Source organism: Clarias gariepinus, chromosome 22, assembly GCF_024256425.1.
Source record: "Clarias gariepinus isolate MV-2021 ecotype Netherlands chromosome 22, CGAR_prim_01v2, whole genome shotgun sequence".
NCBI classification, from domain to species: Eukaryota; Metazoa; Chordata; class Actinopteri; order Siluriformes; family Clariidae; genus Clarias; species Clarias gariepinus.
The window spans coordinates 29370001-29391185 of NC_071121.1; the positions used below are offsets into that span (position 1 = coordinate 29370001).

General features: G+C 38.7%; 1 protein-coding gene across 1 annotated transcript; it reads left to right on the forward strand.

The window, feature by feature from the left end:
• Window positions 1-4925: 4925 nt before the first annotated feature.
• asgr1a (asialoglycoprotein receptor 1a) lies at window positions 4926-9982 on the forward strand. Its single transcript, XM_053483112.1, has 9 exons — window positions 4926-4995; window positions 5082-5168; window positions 5253-5366; window positions 5434-5538; window positions 5663-5734; window positions 5807-5881; window positions 5987-6138; window positions 6301-6410; window positions 9583-9982. The coding sequence occupies exons 2-9, from the start codon at window positions 5090-5092 to the stop codon at window positions 9734-9736; spliced, it is 861 nt and encodes a 286-aa protein (XP_053339087.1). The 5' UTR covers window positions 4926-4995; window positions 5082-5089; the 3' UTR covers window positions 9737-9982.
• Window positions 9983-21185: the final 11203 nt, after the last annotated feature.

The following is a 21185-nucleotide window of genomic DNA, read 5'->3' on the forward strand; positions in this document are numbered from 1 at the left end:
ACAGTTATAATTTATAAAATGTCTAACAAGTAGAAAATGAATAAATTATGTGGAATGTGCGAAATACAATTGCTTCAAAAAGTACAAAGAGATCACGCCAGAGCTAAAGCATTTGATTACTTGTAGGTCTGTGGTATGTTTCTGAGATGTGACATGCTGAGACTTGATGGACTGAAAAAGTGAGACGTGACACCCTGAGAGAGAGATGTTAATTCTCACTGTCTCCGTGTGTCTGTGCGAGTCAGGTTCCATTGACTGACCAGTCTCACTCTTTTAGCATTGGAAAGACATGACGTACCAAGAGTGAGACATTGAGACACTAAGACAGTGACACGCTAAGACAGTGAGACATGGCACTGAGACAGTGAGGTGCTGAGACAGTTAATTTATGAGTATGATCCCTGTTCCTGTTTTCTGTTACATAGTTCCTGCTTTTGAACCGTTAGCCAACCGGTACTCTTTAAGGTCTTCAGGGGCACCAGCAGCAGAAGTTAAGTGTCTTCTGGAAGCAAGGTCGCTGGACATGACAATGTTAAGTGTCTTCTGGAAGCAAGGTCGCTGGACATGACAATGTATCAGGCAAATAGAACTTCAGACCAACAACAACATATAACTTTTTTTCATCATGCCATTATTTGTTTAACACAAACAGATGATTATTAGGTTTTCACACAAAAACAAATGGAATTAAAAGAGGGGGTACAAATTTTTGAACATGACTGTTGGAGATAATAATATATCCCTTCCTCACTTAAACGTTCCTCCACTCTCTCCCTCTCTTTATCCCACAGAGACATTGAGACACAGAAACAGCGGGAAGTTAGCACAGCTGTTTAAACAGACCGGAGGTGAAACAGGGGGTCGCGTGCCATTACGTCCTGTCGTGTATTAGACAGAGGGAGGAAGCCAATATTACCTACAGCATGTAGTGCACTCATGTGAGGATCAGGGAGCGGTTTGAAACCCAGCCTTTGTTTTAGTTTGTAGGTGTGATTTTTTTTTTACTGTAATAACACCAAACTGATTTTTTTGTTGCTGTTTAGTCACATGGTTAACTGCTGTCTTAATCCTGTGGTTTAAACTAATCACTGCACACACACACACACACACACCATTAAACACTAAACATTGCCCGCTAATTAGTAAGTGTGCATTCATAGGTTTCTCTCTTTCTCACACACACACACACACACACACACACACAAACAATAGTTATTATTTAGAATAAAAATGTAAGTGAATAAATAATAATATATAATAATAATTAATATTAAAAAGTCAAGCTGTCAGTATCATTCAAATTCTAATTTTATTTGTCACATACACGATCATACACAGTACAATATGCAGTGAAATGATTATACGACCGCCAGTGACCTTAAAAAGAAAATTAAAGCTTATAGATAAGAAAATAAATATGAATAAAAAAAATCGGATAGAAGATAAATTTAACTAGGATAAAAATAGAAATATACTGTACAGATAACAAAATATAGAGAAAAAATATAAATTTCTAAAAATTTTAGAAATTTGGTGAAAAAAAAGACTGAGGGTGTGCAAATATGTATAAAAGGTTTCTTGTTAAAGTGACTTATTAACGTGTAGGTGTGTAGGTGTGCATGAATGTGTCCATAGTGTCCATGAATGTTCAGTCAACTTTAAATGTTGAAAAGATGGTATTAGTTCTGCATGGTGTTGTGGTTGAGAGACCGTATCGCCTGCAGGAAGAAGCTCCTCTACAGTCTCTATGTGTTGGCCTTCAGGGAGACTAAAGAGAAGCCTTCATAACATGTATATTCATCATTTTGGCCTTATGCCTCATGTATATTTATCAAATGAAGTCAGCTGACCACCTGAATGTACTGAATCACCAAGTTATCACATATATGGAGTTTTTTTCCCCTGATGTGTTCCAAACCTTAGATTATGAGAGAGATTGGCTCTGGGAGCATGAGGAATCATTTTCACACATGAACCGGACACCACAGTGTGTGTGTGTGTGTGTAAGTGAGTGTGTGTAATAACAGCTAAAGGCACTTTGGTTTGCTGATTCAGACAGAGTTGAGCTATGAATCAGATGAATTACTGCAGCAATGGGGCGTGGCATGCAAGTGATCAGTCTGTGTCTCTGCTGAGTTGTTACTGTATGGAAGCCCAGGTTGCTCTGATAGCGGGCTTTAGCTCTTCTGCGTTGTCGGGTCTGGTTTCTCGCATCTTCCTCTTCACCATACTCCATAGATTCTCCACGGGTCGGGTGGGCTTGTGGGCTAATCAAACACAGGGATACCATAGTTCTTAAACCAGGTATTAATACTTTGATCAGTGTGGGCAGATGCCAAGTCCTGCTGGACAATAAAATCAGCATCTCCGTAAAGCTGTTCAGCAGAGGGAAACATGAAGTGCTCTAAAACTTTCTGATAGATGCTGCGCTGACCCTAGAAGAATTTCAGTCAGGTTTCAGGCCCCATCATAGTACAAAAACTGCACTAGTTAAGATTGCGAACGACTTGTTTTTAGCTTCAGACCAAGGCTGCATCTCAAAACTAGTCTTTCTTGATCTTAGTGCTGCATTCGACACCATAGATCATAATATTCTCATAGATCGCCTACAAAATCACATAGGTATTCAGGGGCAGGCATTAAAATGGTTTAGATCCTACCTGTCTGATCGATACCATTTTGTAGATCTAAATGGAGAACTGTCTGGTGTAATGCCAGTGAAATATGGGGTCCCACAAGGGTCAGTTTTAGGACCTCTGCTGTTCTCAATATACATGCTTCCCTTGGGTAACATCATTAGAAGACATGGGATTAGTTTCCATTGTTATGCTGATGATACCCAATTATATATCTCAACAAAACCAGATGAAATACCCAAGTTGTCTAGATTAACCGAGTGTGTCCAGGACATAAAAGATTGGATGACCAATAACTTTCTTTTACTAAATTCAGATAAGACAGAGATATTACTCATCGGCCCAAAAACCAGCACACAACAGCTTTCACAATTCAGCCTGCGTTTAGAAGGATGTACTGTTACTCCTAGCTCAACAGTAAAAGACCTGGGTGTAATATTAGACAGTAACTTGTCTTTTGAAAATCATATTTCCAATATCATAAAAACAGCCTTTTTCCATCTTAGAAATATTGCCAAACTTAGGAGTATCCTATCCGTATCTGATGCTGAAAAGCTATATATTAACCCTATATTATCAACCCTGCACTGGCTACCTGTTCAGTTTAGAATTAATTACAAAATAGTACTACTTACATACAAGGCTTTAAATGGTTTAGCTCCCACATATCTAACCAGTCTTCTGATACGCTATAAACCACCACGCTCCTTAAGATCACAAAACTCTGGACTTCTGGTAATTCCTAGAATTTTAAAATCTACAAAAGGGGGCAGGGCATTTTCATATTTAGCTCCAAAACTTTGGAATAGCCTTCCAGACAGTGTTCGGGGAGCAGACACGGTTTCCCAATTCAAAAGTAGACTCAAGACGCATCTCTTTAATCTGGCATACGCGTAACTCATCCCATACCCTCATACTCCAGTACACCTATCCTGAATGGCAACTACGCTAATTCTCTCCATCTGTTCTGTATTTTTCTACCCATCCCGAGGCATCTGGAGATTGTGCCAGCTTTAGTAGACAAAGGCCAACCCTGCGAGGTTCCTGAGGCATCCAGAGGAGGACCTGCTCCAGCTGGATTCTGCTTTATGATGGCTGGAGCTACACATCCTGCTCCTGTGCTTCCAGTGCCCCAGACCCCATCTGCCCTCTGAACCTACTGACTCCCTGTGCTGAATTTCCCTGTATTTCTATCTGTTATCACCCAGATGAGGATGGGTTCCCTGTTGAGTCTGGTTCCTCTCAAGGTTTCTTCCTATTACCATCTCAGGGAGTTTTTCCTTGCCACCGTCGCCGTGGCTTGCTCATCAGAGACATTTCATTCATCATTTATTTATTTTATTATTATCTAGACACAATTTTTCTCACACATACACACTTCCAAATATTTTCTTTTCTTTTAATTTTAAAAATTCTTTAATTTTTTGTGAAGCTGCTTTGAGACAATGACCATTGTTAAAAGCGCTATATAAATAAAAATTGAATTGAATTGAATTGAACCTTGTACCTGATAAAACACAGTGGACTGACACTAGCAGATGACACGGCTCCACAAAGCACCACGGAAAGCAAACTTTTCCCTGGACCTCAAGCAGCTTGGATTCCTTGTCTCTCCTCTCTTACTTAGAATCTGGGACCTTGATTTCCAAATGAAACGTAAAATTTACTTCTAACTAAAAAGAGCACTTTGGCCGACTGAGCGACAGTCCAGTCCTTTTTGTTGCATTGCTGAAAAAATGTATACAAATGGAGCTCGGCCAAGTACTGAGTGAGCTGTATATGTTCATACTGTTCAATAGTCCAACATTTCTGTTTTAAGTTTTTTTTTTTTTGTTCTAAAGTAATATTCACATTTTCAGAGATACTGTATTGAATTTTGGGTTTTCATTAGCTATAAGCCGTAATCCTCAAAATTTAAATAAATAAACACTTGAAATACAGTATATCATTTTGTGTGTAATCAATCTGTATAATACATTAGTTTCACTTATTGAACTGATTTATTGAAATAAATCAACATTTCGATGATATTCTACTTTATTGAGAAGCACCTGTATACACAGACAAATATATCTTTTATCTCTTGTAAACTCCTTTCTACAAAATCATGAATTTTAAACACATTTTAAACACCATGTTTAGAAATTTGTAAAGCTTTACAAATTTAGATTTGGTTTCTTGTAATCCTGACTGAATTTCACATCCCTAACTGTTTGACTGTTTTAACAAAGTAAACATGCCATGTCACAAACACACACACACAGCTCAAAGTACAGATACAAGTGCGTGCACACACACACACATACACACACCTACACACTCGATAGATGATCAGATTTTTCTGTAGACGTGAATGAAGGTGCTCAGTGTTTCTTACTGAGAATGTGTTTATTAATGGACTTTAAATATTCAATTTGATGTGTGTGTGTGTGTGTATGTGTGTAGGTCTAATAATGAGAGACACTTCAGGAATAGACACTGATGAGCCTGATGACTTCAACACTAGAGACAGCACTGTCTTCTGGAGGAAAGGTGTGTTGTGTTTGTGCGTGTGTGTGTGTGTGTGTGTGTGTGTAAGTACATTATCTTGCATTACTGTTTTTGTCTGTTTGTTAGAGGGCTCAATCGGTGTGATCGCAGCTTTGCCTTGTCGTGCTCGATGGAGTGTGTGTTTGTTCTCCATTTTGGCCATTCTGCTGCTGGCAATCATCATCTCCATCTCTCTAACCAGTAAGTGACACACACACGCACACACGCCTGCCATCATCTGCTTATACGTGTGTGTGTGTGTGTGTAGGGACACAGGTGGACAGGAGGTTCTCAGGTGTAGAAAGTGACATGAAGAATTTGAGTCAGTCTTTAGTGTCCCTCATCTACAAGATACAGCAGTTGGAGAACAAGGGTGACACACACACACACACACACACACACACACACACACACACACACACACACACACACACACACAAAGTCATGCTGACCCATGTAATGTGATTGTGTGTGTTGTGTGTGTGTGTATGTGCTAGGTGCTGAGACAGTTCGGAGTGTTAGTGGACTGAGACTCAGTTTAAACAGTCTGCAAAGTCAATCTCAGGACTGTAAGCAGTTTACAATCAGTTTATTTATACAATAATAATTTTTTTTCCTAAGTGTGTGTGTGTGTGTTTTAGTCCTCACTAAGGTAGACCACATACAAAATGCTGTGACTCAGCTGAAATGTCGCTTTAAAAATTTTGAAAACAACGGTGAGTAACACCCTAACCCTACACACTACACCCTAACCCTACACACTACACCCTAACCCTACACCCTATACATCTCTATATCTGTGTGTGCACATGTGTGTGTAGGAACCGAACAGCAGTGCTGCCCATTGGATTGGAAGCTTTTTTTTACACACTGTTATTATTTTTCTGATGATGGAAAGCCGTGGAACGACGCTCGAGATGCTTGTGTGGACATGAAATCAGAACTGCTGATCCTGAAGAACAAAGCGGAGAAGGTCAGTGTTTCTGGTCAAATATGTTCATCTCACACGCTTAACTAATATTTGTAATATTTGTTACAAGATCTGCTTCATGGACTGTTATTAACACACTACTGTCTGGCAATGAACTATATCTTACAGAGTAAGCTCTCTCTGTGTGTGTGTGTGTGTGTGTAGGACTTTATATTAAAAAACATCAGGCCTTTATTTTACTGGCTTGGTCTGAGTGATGAGAGAACAGGAGAGTGGGAATGGCTGGATGGAACACCATACCAGATGGACAAGAGGTGAGCGTGACATTATCCAAATTTAAATGTACAAAAACCAAAAACCATAAACCATACACATGTACAGAAATTTACACAAGTATAGAAAAAGAAAACCATAATATGAAAATAAAATCCTAAAATATGATACAGAATTGTGTGTGTGAGGTGTGTAGGGGTGTGTGTAGGTGGATGTGTGTGTGTGTAGGTGTATGTGGGTGTGTGGGGTGTGTGGTGGTGTGTAGGTGTGTGTGTGTGTGTGTGTGTGTTTGTTTGGGGTATGTGTATGTATGTGTGGATGTGTGTGTAAGTGTGTGTGTGTGGGGGGGTATTCAATTCAATTCAATTTTATTTATATAGCGCTTTTAACAATGGTCATTGTCTCAAAGCAGCTTCACAAAAAAGAAAGAAATTAAAAAAAAGAAAATTAATGGAAGTGTGTATGTGTGAGAAAAATGTGTCTAGATAATAATGAGATGAATGAATGATGAATGAACTGTCCTTGATGAGCGAGCCAAGGGTGACGGCGACAGTGGCAAGAAAAAATTCTTTTGCCCTGAGATGGCAATGGGAAGAAACTTGAGAGGAACCAGAGAGGAACCAGACTCAACTGGATGATAACATAGAAATTATAAAACCTCATGTGTGTTGTGCAGGTGAAAGTTTAATATAAAAGAAGTTCTTTAAATTAACATGAAGTCCAGTTCAGCACAGGGAGTCAGTAGGTGCAGAGGGCAGATGGGGTCTGGATCACTGGGACCACAGGAGCAGGATGTGTAGCTCAAACCATCATAAAGCAGAATCCAGCTGGAGCTGGTCCTTCTCTGGATGCCTCAGGATCCTCGCAGGGTTGGCCTTTGTCTACTAAAGCTGGCACAATCTCCAGATGCCTCGGGATGAGAGAAAAAAAATACAGAACAGATGGAGAGAATTAGCGTAGTTGCCATTCAGGATAGATGTACTGAAGTATGAGGTTATGGGATGAGTTACATGTATGCCAGATTAAAGAGATGCGTCTTGAGTCTACTTTTAAACTGCGAAACTGTGTCTGAGCCCCGAACACTGTCTGGAAGGCTATTCCAAAGCTTTGGAGCTAAATATGAAAAAGCCCTACCCACTTTTATAGATTATAAAATTCTGGGAACTGCCAGAAGTCCAGAGTTTTGTGATCTTAAGGAGCGTGGTGGATTGTAGCGTATCAGAAGACTGGTTAGGTATGTGGGAGCTATTTAAGGCCTTGTATGTAAGTAATACTAGTTTGTAATTAATTCTAAACTGAACAGGTAGCCAGTGCAGGGATGATAATATTAGGGTTATATGATCATATTTTCTGGATCTAGTGAGAACCCTGGCGGCTGCATTTTGGACTAACTGAAGCGTGTTTATTTAGGATGCAGGACAACCACCTAGTAATGCATTACAATAGTCCAGTCTGGAGGTCCTAAATGCATGAAATAACTTTTCTGCATCAGATACGGATAAGATGCTCATAAGCTTGGCAATATTTCTAAGATAGAAAAGGACTTTTTTGTGATATTGGAAATATGATTTTCAAAGTTACTGTCTAATATTACACCTGGGTCTTTTACTGTTGAGCTAGGAGTAACAGTACATCCTTCCAAATGCAGGCTGAATTGTGAGAGCTGTTGTGTAATGGTTTTTGGGCCAATAAGTAATATCTCTGTCTTATCTGAATTTAGTAAAATAAAGTTATTGGTCATCCAATCTTTTATGTCCTGGACACACTCGGTTAATCTAGACAACTTGGGTATTTCATCTGGTTTTTTTAAGATATATAATTGGGTATCATCAGCCTAACAATGGAAACTAATCCCATGTCTTCTAATGATGTTACCCAAGGGAAGCATGTATATTGAGAACAGCAGAGGTCCTAAAACTGACCCTTGTGGGACCCCATATTTCACTGACATTACACCAGACAGTTCTCTATTTAGATCTACAAAATGGTATCGATCAGACAGGTAGGATCTAAACCATTTTAATGCCTGTCCCTGAATACCTATGTGATTTTGTAAGCGACCTATGAGAATATTATGATCTATGGTGTCGAATGCAGCACTAAAATCAAGCAAGACTAGTATTGAGATGCAGCCTTGGTCTGAAGCTAAAAACAAGTAATTTGCAATCTTAACTAGTGCAGTTTCTGTACTATGATGGGGCCGGAAACCTGATTGAAATTCTTCGAGGATGTTGTTTTCCTGCAAGTATGTGCATATTTGAGCTGATACTACCTTTTCTAATATTTTTAACATAAACAGAAAGTTTGAAATCAGTCTGTAATTTGTTATTTCATTCTGGTCTAAATTAGATGTTTTAAGAAGCGGCTTAATAACTGCCAACTTGAAAGCTTTAGGGATGTGACCTTAATATAATGAGGAATTAATAATGTTAAGAAGTGAAATGAATGCATCACTTCTTTTAAAAATCTGTTTGGGATTGGGTCTAACAGGCACGTTGTTGATTTAGCCGAGGTGATAAGTTTATACAGCTCTTCCTGTCCTATACTTGTAAAGCACTGAAAATCTAAATTAGTCAGAAGCTTTAGACTGACCTGGATCATAAGATGCTATTAGAGGTTGTTAGGACTTTATTTTCTTCCTGATACTATGGATTTTTTCTTTGAAGAAGTCCATAAATTCTTCACTTCTAAACTGTGATGGAGTACTCTTTGCAGGCAACATTAGGTTGTGTTAGGCGAGCCACTGTACTAAATAAGAACCTGGGATTGTCGGCTCAGATGCTCATTCCTTACAGCTTTTAGAGCCTGTCTATAGCTGGACATACTGTCTTTATACACAATTCTAAAAATTTTTAACACCAGTCTCTGTAGAGACACCACTCCTGCATGGTGCTGTTCCCAAACCAGGCTGTGTTTCCTCACCTACGAGCAGTGGCCTGAGGTGCACTTTAGAAGTTTCTAAGCACCTTAGAATGCACATTAAAGTCCTTTAGACATTGTAGCAGGGTGCAAATTCCAGTACATACATGACACTCACATACACACTAACCAACATGCATGGAAGGATTTTGATCAGAACTGCATGGGTAATAAACCTGCATACCTCTGATAAAAATATATGGACTATAATATTAACTATTATGGTATAGTGAGTTCATCTAAAATAGTTAAATCATTAATGAATGTCACATTATTTTGTGTGTATATATACAGGGAATGGATGCCTGGTCAGCCTGATAACTGGAAATTACATGGTCTGGGTGGAGGAGAAGACTGTGCTCACTTCCACAGAGATGGGCGATATAACGATGATCACTGCTCCCGAACTTACCGTTTTATTTGTAAATCACCTGCACACACACTGTAATATTAAACAACACACTCATCCATTATAAAATAACTGCAAATATACTGCTAATTCAAAATCTTATTGCAATCCCAACAGCGACCACAAAGAGGCACAATTCACTCACAGTATATCCTTGCTTTGGTTACTGACCTTGTATTTCCTTGACATTTGTATTAATATTTTTAAGGTTAATATGTTAAAATGTAATTCTATTTTTTATGCTTATCCTACGAGCATTACATTTAATTAAAAAAAATCATGTAATTAACTGTCTGAAACATTCCTAATCTTTAACTTCAGCTTCTGAATGTGCTTCACTCGAGACAGAGAGAGAGCGAGAGAGACAAGTCTCATTCTCTTCTGCTCTTCAGCCACATAAACCATGCAATCCTTTTATGTGATCAGTTAGTGTGCCAGGACGTTTACACAGCCCTGACCTTCATTATGATTGCTGCTGGATGATTACTGACGGAGGAAGTGTCTCTGTTTGTGAACGAATATCTGTGAAATGCTTTACCTTAAAAAAACAAACAAAAAAAAAACATCCCTGATGAATGTGTCAAAAGTTGTCCAAACTGTATTAATCTAAATTAACAGATCAATTAAAATCTTACAGTGTACTCATTATTGCATGTGCGCGCGCATGCATGCACACACACACACACACACAGCATCTTCATTTTTAGTTTCAGTAGCGGAAAACAACATTTATTAAAACTTTATTTACATTTTCTTTAATTTATCATTTGTGCACGTCTATCTCCAGGCTGGACATACAGGTTTGACTGTAACATCCGTGCATTTTTTTTTTTGCCTTTGTGTGTGGTCTTTGCTGAGGGGGCATAGCAAGTGTGTGTGGTGTAGATCTACAGATTTTTTCATTGGGAGCAGATTTTTAGTAAATTACTTGCTTCCTCACCAATGACTTTTAATTGGATCACACCTTGGGTGTGTGGCTTGTGTGCCTGTCAAAACTGGGAGTGTGTGATAGGACGGAACTTGGTGATGCTAACAGTAATAACCTTCCTCATGCACTGTTTCTCAGTGCGAGTAATAGTTCTTACACAATGATGTGGGTGGAGTTTCAGATATGAGGGAGAGGCTGAAGGCTAAGGAAAAACTATTGAAATTTTCACTGATGTTTTTTTGGAAGAGTTTTTTACACTTTTACTTGTAGAATTATTTGGTAAAAGTCGCCTTTCTGCGTTAACTACCTGAATTCTCTTTTTCTCTCCTTCTTTTAACACTAAATTATTCAATTCAATTTTATTTTATTTGTATAGCACTTTTAACAGTTGTCATTGTTGGAAAGCAGCTTTATACAATCAAAAGGATTATTTAAGTTTGTATGGAATGTGAATGTGCATGAAGCAAAATGGTCAGTTTGTCCCTTATGAACAAGTCGAGGGCAACAGTGGCAAGGAAAAACTCCCTGAGATGGTAATAGGAAGAAACCTTGAGAGGAACCAGACTCAACAGGGAACCCATCCTCATCTGGGTGATAACGGATAGCAAGAATTGATCTGCATTCATTCTGTGTGTTATGTGGCAGCCAGTTCAGCTATAACAGTTGATGTTAATTGATATTAATATGGAGTCCATGTAGTTATTGGAAACTTAGTCCTGAACTATTGAACTGTCAAGTCCTCAGAGAAACAGCTGTCAACACCAGTCGAGGCCAGAACTGTCTTCATGGTAGAGTGAAACCATCCCCAGACACCAGACTCATCCCAAAGAGACACACGGGGCATCCATGTGACGAGATCTCTAACCAGAAGCGGGGCACCAGGATGGGTCAGACAGGTCCGGAGGGCAGAGGGAGTCTGGATCACTGGCAGCTCAGGACAACGTGTGTAGCTCAACAGAGAGGAGGAAAGAGAGAGAGGGAAGAGGGGGAAGAAAAAAAGTGGGAGAGAAAACAGGAGAGGGAAGAGCAGAAGAGGAGAGATAACAGTTAGGTATGGTTGCAGTCACATAATGTATAATGATATAATGTATAATTAAAATGTATATTTACTGAGTGCATTCAGAGACTCCGGTAGGAGTAACTATGACATCATAACTAAAAGGGAGAGCCAGAAGGAAACACAGACATGAGGGGGAACTGGGATTTAAAGAAAACCATCACCTCACCGTCAACAAATCTAAGTGATCAATGAGAGTGGGGAAGACAGCATCTAAACATACAAGTTCACCATAATACTCTACGTCCATGAGTCCCCCAGATCTGCTCCTTTACCTAAGGCAAATCTATTTTTAAAAATGCTTGGCTAAATAAATAGGTTTTTAGCCTGGACTTAAACACTGAGACTGTGTCTGAGTCCCGAACACTATTTGGAAGACTATTCCATAACTTTGGGGCTTTGTAAGAAAAAGCTCCGCCCCCAGCTGTAGTTTTCATAATACGCGGTACTGACAAGCAGCCTGCATCCTTTGATCGAAGTAGGCGTGGCGGATCGTAAGACACTAGCAGTTCACTCAGGTACTGCGGCGCGAGACCATTTAATGCTTTATATGTCAAGAGTAGTATTTTAAAATCAATGCGAAATTTCACAGGGAGCCAATGAAGTGAAGATAAGATAGGGGTGATGTGCTCATATCTTCTGGTTCTAGTATGGACTCTCACTGCTGCATTCTGGACTAGCTGAAGCTTATTTATGTATCTAGCTGAACAACCAGACAGTAAGGCATTACAATAGTCCAACCTAGAGGTGATAAAAGCATGAACTAGTTTTTCTGCATCGTTTAGCGACAATATATTTCTTATCTTGGCAATATTTCTGAGGTGAAAGAATGCTATCCTGGTAATATTATCTACATGAGCTTCAAATGAAAGGCTGGAATCAATAATCACACCAAGGTCTTTCACTGTTGCATTAGATGAAACAGAAAGGCCATCTTAAGTTACAGTGTGATCTAAAATTTTACTCCTAGCTGTATGCGGTCCTATGACTAGAACTTCTGCCTTATCCGGATTAAGCAGAAGGAAGTTAGTTAGCATCCAATTTCTTATGTCCTGCACACATTCCTCAACTTTAGTATGCTATTTTTTCTCACCAGGTTTTGCTGAGACATATAACTGTGTGTCGTCAGCATAACAATGAAAACTAATACCATGCTTACGGATTATGTTGCCCAGAGGAAGCATTTAGAGGGAAAAAAGCAGTGGACCTAAAACTGAACCCTGCGGAAGGCCAAACTCCACTAGAGAACATGCAGAATAATCACCATTTAAGTCTGCTTACTGATAACGATGGGTCAGATAGGATCTGAGCCAGGACAGGGCTGTACCCTTAATTCCTACTACATTTTCTAATCTGTGAAGAAGAATAGCGTGATCAATGATGTCAAAAGCTGCACTGAGGTCGAGTAACACAAGCTTAGTTACACAACCCTGATCAGAGGCCAATAGGATGTAATTTACTACTTTGACGAGTGCTGTCTCTGTACTGTGATGAGGCCTAAATCCTGACTGATACAGTTCATGTATGCCATTTCTATGTAGATATGAGCATAGCTGCTCCGCTACTATCTTTTCCAGAATCTTAGAGATAAAGGGGAGGTTTGATATTGGCCTGTAATTAGACAGCTGACAGGGGTCGAGGTCAGGTTTCTTAATTATTGGTTTGATAACTGCTAATTTAAAAGATTTTGGAACATAACCAATACTGAGTGAAGAATTAATTATTCTCAACAGGGGTTCTGGTATTGCTGGTACTATCTGTTTAAGAAAATGTGTCGGTACAGGATCTAATATACAAGTTAATGAATTTGCAGAAGAGATGAGTGAAATTAGTTCATTCTCTTCAAGGGGGGTAAAGTATTCTAGGTTCTAATCTGACATGGCTAGATTAACATCTGCATCTATTACATTGTTCAGTTTCAAAACCTCAATTTTATGCCTAATATTTCCAATTTTATTCTTAAAAAAGTTTATGAAGTCCTCACTATTGCATGATGTGGAGATTTCTACAGTGGTCTTATTTCTGGTTAATTTGGCTACAGCATTAAATAAAAATCTAGGATTATTTTTGTTGTTTTCTATAAGAGTGGAGAGATGTTGATCTAGCTACACTAAGAGCTTTTCTATAGTTCAGGATGCTCTCCTTCCATGCTATTTGAAATACTAACAATTTAGTTTGACGCCATTTACGTTCTAATTTCCGAGTGGTCTGTTTTAAAGTGCGCGTGTGATCGTTATACCAGGGAGCAAGTTTCTTATCTCTAATAATTTTTCTTTTAACTGAAGCTACAGTATTTAAGGTATAGCGAAATGTCAACTCTAAATATTCAGTCGCCTAATCGAGTTCTGTGGGGTCAGACGGTGATCTAATCGAAGTTGGGAACTCTGGGAGATTACTGATAAAACTCTGTTTGGTATTTGATGTGAATGTACGTTTCATACGGTAGCGTGGTGCTGTGCGTCCATTATTACTGTGACACACTTAAATTGAGACAAGATAGTGATCTGAGATAACTTCAGATAGTGGAATTGTGAATACATTTCTTATACTTAAACCGAATAATATTATTAAATCTAAAGTGTGACCTGCTTTATGAGTGGGTCCTACTACACACTGATTTACTCCTACTGAGTCCAGTATGGACATAAATGCTGTTCTCAGAGGGTCTTCTGAATTCTCAAAATGAATAATAAAATCTCCAGCAATTAACACTTTGTCTACAGAAACGACTAGGTTTGAGACGAAATCTGCAAATTCACTAAGAAATTCAGCGTACGGCCCTGGAGGTCTGTAAATGACAATAAGTGGAATCGACTGCGCTGACTTAATATAGTTAAATACAGTGGAACCTCGGATTACGAGCTTAATTCGTTCCGGAAGCGGGCTCGTATTCCAAAACACTTGTAAACCAAATTTAATTTACCTATAGGAAATAATGGAAACTTAAATTATTCGTTCTACAGCCCAAAAAAATAAATACATAAATATAATTAATACAAAATATAAAGCGATTGTTTTCAAAGGTGAAGAGCTGTTTAATTTGTTTTTTGTTTTTGTTTTACTTACAGCAGTGATCATGTTAGTATGCGCTCACGCGAGTGTGACTAAGAATGTTCCTTGCTAATTTTTAAAAGGTTTTAAAAATGGTCTCTCCGTTAATGTGTGAGCGCGCGCACGCACATCACACACACACACACACACACACAGCGTGTGTGTGTGTGTGTGTGTGTGTATTCACCCAGCAGGAGAGGCGATTACCTACAATTCTGCTGCAAAAGAGAGAAAAACCGTTGGCTCACTTGTGATGATGTAACGCTCGTTGTTAAAACAAGAAGCGCATGCGTGAAACATGATACTCGGTGCTCGTAAACTAAGACAATGCTTGTTTTTCAAGTAAAAAATTATTAAAAATTGTTGCTCGTCTTGCGAAACACTTGTAAACCCGAGGTTCCACTGTACACTTATGTTACTATAAAGAATTTCAAATGAATTAAATTTGTGTCCGTGTTTTTGTACAATAGTCAAATTATCATTGTGAATAACTGCGACGCCTCCTCCTCTACCAGTTAACCGAGGCTGGTGTATGGAGCTGGATCCAGGAGGACTAGCTTCATTTAGAGCTACACACTCATCCTGTTTAATCCAGGTTTCAGTTAAGCAGAGTATATCAAACTCCTAATCCGTGATAATTCCATTAACTATAAATGCTTTAGATGCAAGAGATCTAATATTTAACAGTCCTAGCTTCAGATCAGAGGTGCCGACTGCGCATTCAGTATGATCTGAGTGTGGTCTTTATGTTAATTAAATTACTAAAATAGACTTTCTGAGTCTTTCTAAATTTGTTTTTAGCTCGGGGAACAGACGCAGTCTCAATATGATGAACCCTGAGTGACGACTCTATGCAGCTAGCAGACAGTTTGTTAAGCCTGTCTGTCTGCTCAACTTCCGCTTTAAATCTTATGTCCTGCACACACTGCTCAACTTTAGTAAGCTGTTTTTTCTCATCTGGCTTTGCTAAGACATATAACTGATGTGGCCATTAAGAATGCACATGTTTTTCCGCAAGATTCCGCAATTTGCTGCAAGCGACAATCGAGAATTTAAATAAATGTGTTGTGCTTCTCTTAATATCCACCAGATGGTGCATGGAAGGACTTTTTCTAAAAGCCAGACCAAGTACAATGAAGAATTGTGTATAATTAGTTAGCCTTAAACATATTATTTTCAATGCTGAAGCAAACATGAATTTTATTTAGTCTTACAATAGATCTTTTATGATGAATGTGTGTATATGTGCTTCATATTATTTTCATAATGATGAAATGAAATGCCCAAATTCGTGCTTTGAAATGTCTTAACAGGGACAAAACAATGAAAGGCATGGCAATGCTTCGATTTAAATGGTCTTGAAATAAATTTAATTTCCTGATAGTAGGCTGTAGTGCAGCCACATATTTATTACCTTTTCTTAGATAACTGTGAGCACCTGTAACCGAGCATAAGCAATTTCCCTCTGGGATTAATAAAGTTATTTGAATCTTGAATCTTGAATAAGGGTGTTTTTTTTCATAAGCCAAAAAAGATGGTAAATAAAGATAAAACCACAGGGCTTTATTAGCAACCCGCTTTGGTTTATTTTGTCTCCTGAAAGTGTTTTGGTTCTGGGAGGAGACATAACACAGCGCGCTGCAATTTGGATGGGAGAGCGCGCAATTGTGTGGATTTCCAAGTGGATTATTCTTTCCCTTGCACTTGCTCTCGGATTGATCAACATATACTGGTGTGGCCGAGCCATCTCTCCGGATCACAAGTTCACTCACAATAACACGGACCTGGACTTTAAGCAATTTCCCTCTGGGATTAATAAAGTTCTTTGAATCGTGAATTTTGAATCTTGACATTCATACATACACACTCACACACACATACATTATTGACATTGTTTATATTTGTATATATTTTGTATATATTGTTTTTTGGTGCACCTCATTTGTTTGTCTGTTTAATACACTTTGGGTTTGGTTGGAAGTTGTTGTTTTCACGTGTCTTTAATTGCTCCGCGAAGATTGCGCAGCACCGGAAGTAAGTAGTATTAGTCCATATTTAGATTCTAGATCCTGTATTAATGTAATTAGCTCTAAAATAAGATCTGAGCGTTACATAGTGGTGGCCCATACGGGGAATCTGTTTGTTTGGGTATTTTTCCGGTGTTGTGTGTCTTTGCAGACACTAAAATGGCTAACATATATGCTAATGCTAGTAGTGCCAGGAGGGCCTTTATTGTCGCTAGTAATGTGCCGGTTGATGTAGATGATGAGGTACAAACTGTCGTGACAGGCCATAACCCTACAGAAAAAATAACTTCTTTGATTAGTTCATTGTATATATAAGATAGACATGATGATGATATGGTGGGTCATATGTCTAATATTGTTGCTGATGTAAAAACAATGAAATCTGAACTTAGTCAATGTAAGATGGATCTAATGGCTCTTTCTGAGAAAGTGAGCATGTTAGAGAGGGATTTTTGAGACTCAATTAATAGCAGTTTTAACCAAGAAATTAGTTTTTGGCAGGCAGTGGATGCTAAATTAGCTGAGCTTGAGCGCTACTGCCAAAAGTCTTTAGAAAAGCTGAGGAGGGTGGTAACTTACTGTTTTTAACGCCACGTAATCTGTTATCTGGGAGAAGCAAATAAAGAAGCTGTGCCTTTTTAGCACACCCAACATCCCCAAGTTACAGGCCTACACTCCTGCATCTACACAAGCGCCACCTCTGCATTCACCCGGGATTACAAACACCACGTATACAGAGAAGGACAGCAAGGGGGGGAAAGAGTTTCAGCAGAAGGAGCGTGTTCGACACAACCATGAGGAGGTTCAGGAAGGATCCCCGGAGCCCACTTCTACACCGCCGCAGGCCAGACCCTCTAACGCCCAGTGCCCCTTCTGCAGCCTCTCAGCTCTTCTACCTTGCCACCAAAAGAGGACCCTCCACCACTGACATCAGAGCAGTCCTCAGCTCCACCCAGAGACCTGGCGGCAGTTGTACGAGAACAGCAAGAAGGTTTCCAGGTAGCTCTACTGGCCACCGTGGTGGACACCGGAGAGTCCCAGACCCAGGGGGTCTTTTTCGAACACCACCAGGGGGCACTACATTGTAGAGTGCCGAGGAAGAGAGGAGGAGCACTCCAGCTAGTAGTCCCACCATCAGGGTTAGGGTTAGGGTTAGGTTAGGGGCAATTGGCCGAGGTCCCAAACAATCCAAGTCCGAGCCAGAGGATAGCGATTAGGGTTGGGTTGGAGGTAATGGTGTAGGGCAGTGGTTCTCAAACATTTTCTGTCATTCCCCACTTAAGGGGGTGGGTGAATTTTTAAGCCCCACTTGTCAACAAAATGATAACGAAAACGGCCAAGTGTACTATTTATTGAACCAATAAGATCAAATAACGGCAAGTTCAAAACTGATAAAATACACGTGCAATTGTTATAACAGGCTTACTTCGTCACTTATCTAGAGCTTTCTTTCAAAGAAGTCGAGTGGCTTATTAACGTGACTGGGGTGTGTTGTCTCTAAGTGTCTTCCTACTTTGTTGGGTCTCATGCTGTCCGCTGCCAGCGGTTTAAGACACAAAACACACACAGGTCTCTCCTCTGCCTTTACCATCACCGCCATGAATCCAAGCGCAACATATAGGCTTCATCATAGGCTTTTTGGTTGATTAGGCTGATGATGCTGAATCACCTGCTTTTTTGTGGTTCATGTAACAAATGTATCCATTGACGTTATTATACTCACTACATACAGTACGCTACTGACCCGGTGTTATGCTCTAAAATGCCCCTCCTGCCACGGATTGCCTCCCCTACATAATATCTTACAAATAATATATTAGAACATAAATTCATAGGTTTATGGTTTACAAATTACAAATTATAACAAACGAATTTAATTATAAAATAAGCAATATAAAAAATTTTGTATAGGGGAAAATATATAAATGATATATATTTTTTCATATACAACATGAATATTTTTATATTGCTTATTTTATAAAAAAAATTGTTTCCTATAATTTTTCACCACAAACAATATTTATTTAGTGTAATTTGTGATAAATAATTTGTTATTTGTACATTGACAAATCCCTGCAAAATAAATGTGCCATAAAATAATCATTTTTGGGGATTTGTATTAATCGTCTTGGCTGTCACGTGCCTAGGGTTAATTATAATAGTAATAATATATTTGATAATAATAAACCTTTGAATGTATGTCCTAATATAATATTTGATGGAGACTTGTGCACTGCACAAGTCACTTTTAATATGTGGATTGCACAACCATGGATATAACCATTCATTCTTTTATTACCATTTATTCGGCTGCTCTTATTGTTTTACATTTTTTCATATATTTTCCATATATTTTCTATATTGTGTATTTTGTGTACAGATATTTTATTTTTAACTTTTATTTGTATATTTTTATTTTATTCTTCTCTAGTTAAACTTACCCTTTATTTTAATTTTCATATTTATTTTCTATTCATATTCTTAGGTCACGAGCAGTTGTCTAAGCATTTCACTGCATATCGTACTGTGTATGACTGTGTATGTGACAAATAAAATTTGAATTTGAATTTGAGAGATGTGTGTGTATGTGTTGGGGGAGCGGCAATCCGTGGCAGGTGTGTGTCCGCGGTAAAGTTAGTTTGATATTCGCATCTCCGAATTCAATATCTGCGTAAATAAACCCGCGAATAAGATACCCAGATATATTTCCTTTCTACATTGTCTTTAAGCTCCATCCGCCTTAAATTATACAAGTTTAAAAGCATAAACACCATTATTCTCTACGGCGCAACAAATGATTTAGGGATCATCGCAAAATGCCGCACAGCAACAAAAAGCGTAGAACGATATTGATCTTCCCTTCTGTTCAGCGCCTGAAGGATCAAAAAGCTACTTTGTTCCCACACTGGAAACTAGAAATTCCAGACTAGTACTGCCTGATAAAATATTAATGTTTAACAAAAATAGAGAAACATCAGCATACACATGGGAATAAATGAAATTACATACATAATCACGAATGTTTCCTTATATACTGTTCCTCTGCAATTAACATGCAGACGTTAAACCGTTATTGTTGCACTATGGTTCCACTTTTTCTCTGATGTTATTTTAATTTACTTGTATTAATGATCCATTTCTTTGCATGTGATTGTTTAGTTTCGAGTGTCCGATGTTTATTGTCAATAAAGAAAAGCATGAATTAGAATAGGTACTTTCCTATTATTTTCCACTAATTCCCTCCCGTTCATTGCGCCCCACCTGTCATGCCTGTATTCCCCACTAGTGGGGCGCGCCCCACACTTTGAGAACCACTGGTGTAGGGGAAGGAATGGGGGTTGGGTTTAGGGGTTAGGTGTTAGGGGTTAGGTTTTAGGGGTGGGGTAAGGTGAAAGAGGTTAGGTTTAGGGATTAGGTTTAGGGGTTGGGGTAAGGTTAAGAGGTTAGGTTTAGGGGTTAAGTTTAGGGGTTGGGGTAAGGTTAAGAGGTTAGGTTTAGAGGATCGGATTTAGGGGTAAAAGCTAGGTGCCCTGACCGGACCAAGACCAGTCCAGAACCTGCGTTATGCGCTGGCCTACCCAGGTTCCCATTCACAATCCTTTTCCATCAATCCCATTTAAATGGTGACATATCTGTGTTAACATATTGTTCTCAATTGTTCATTGAGTCCCCATGGATGTCCAGAACTTAATTTGTTAATCCATTCTCTCTCCAATTTTTTCCTTGTTGTGTGTGTCCATGATTTATTGTATTGAAGTCCCATGACTTTCAAAGATGCCATACCATGTTGAATAAAGTGCTGAACTATTAATGTATGAGTTTCTTTTTTATTCTTGATATTATATCTGTGTTGGGCTATTCTACTCGGTAAAGTATTCCTAGTTTCTCCAATGTACTGTAGATCACATTTTGTACAGTAAATTAAATATATACAGTTAGAGATATTGTGTTTTATTGTGGGCCAGATGCTGATAATAGCTTTCGTTTGTGGGTTTGTGATCCAACGTTTGGGTTTGAACTCGATAAATGGGGTGGATATTTTTTTCTTTATATGTAATGCGGGTAGTTTGCTGTGGACCAATAGATCTTTTAAATTTTTATTCTTTCGATATGCAGAAATGACTTTATGATTCTCCAGTAATTGGGAATTAGTCAAAAAGTTTTTAAAGTTATCTTTGATTTTTTTATTTAATGTCACGCTCCCTTTTGAGAAGGTTGTAATCAATGGAATGATTTCCTTATTTGTTTCCTCCCTCTTAATGCGGAATGTCTTTAAACAATCCCTGAGAAAGGAACGGGAATATCCCCTTTTCCTGAGTGCCCGGAAGAGAGTCTTGGTTGCATTCCAGAATTCTTCTCTTTGAGTGCAGATTCTGTAGAATCTCTGCAACTGAGATTTGACGATACCCCTAAATGTGTGTTTGG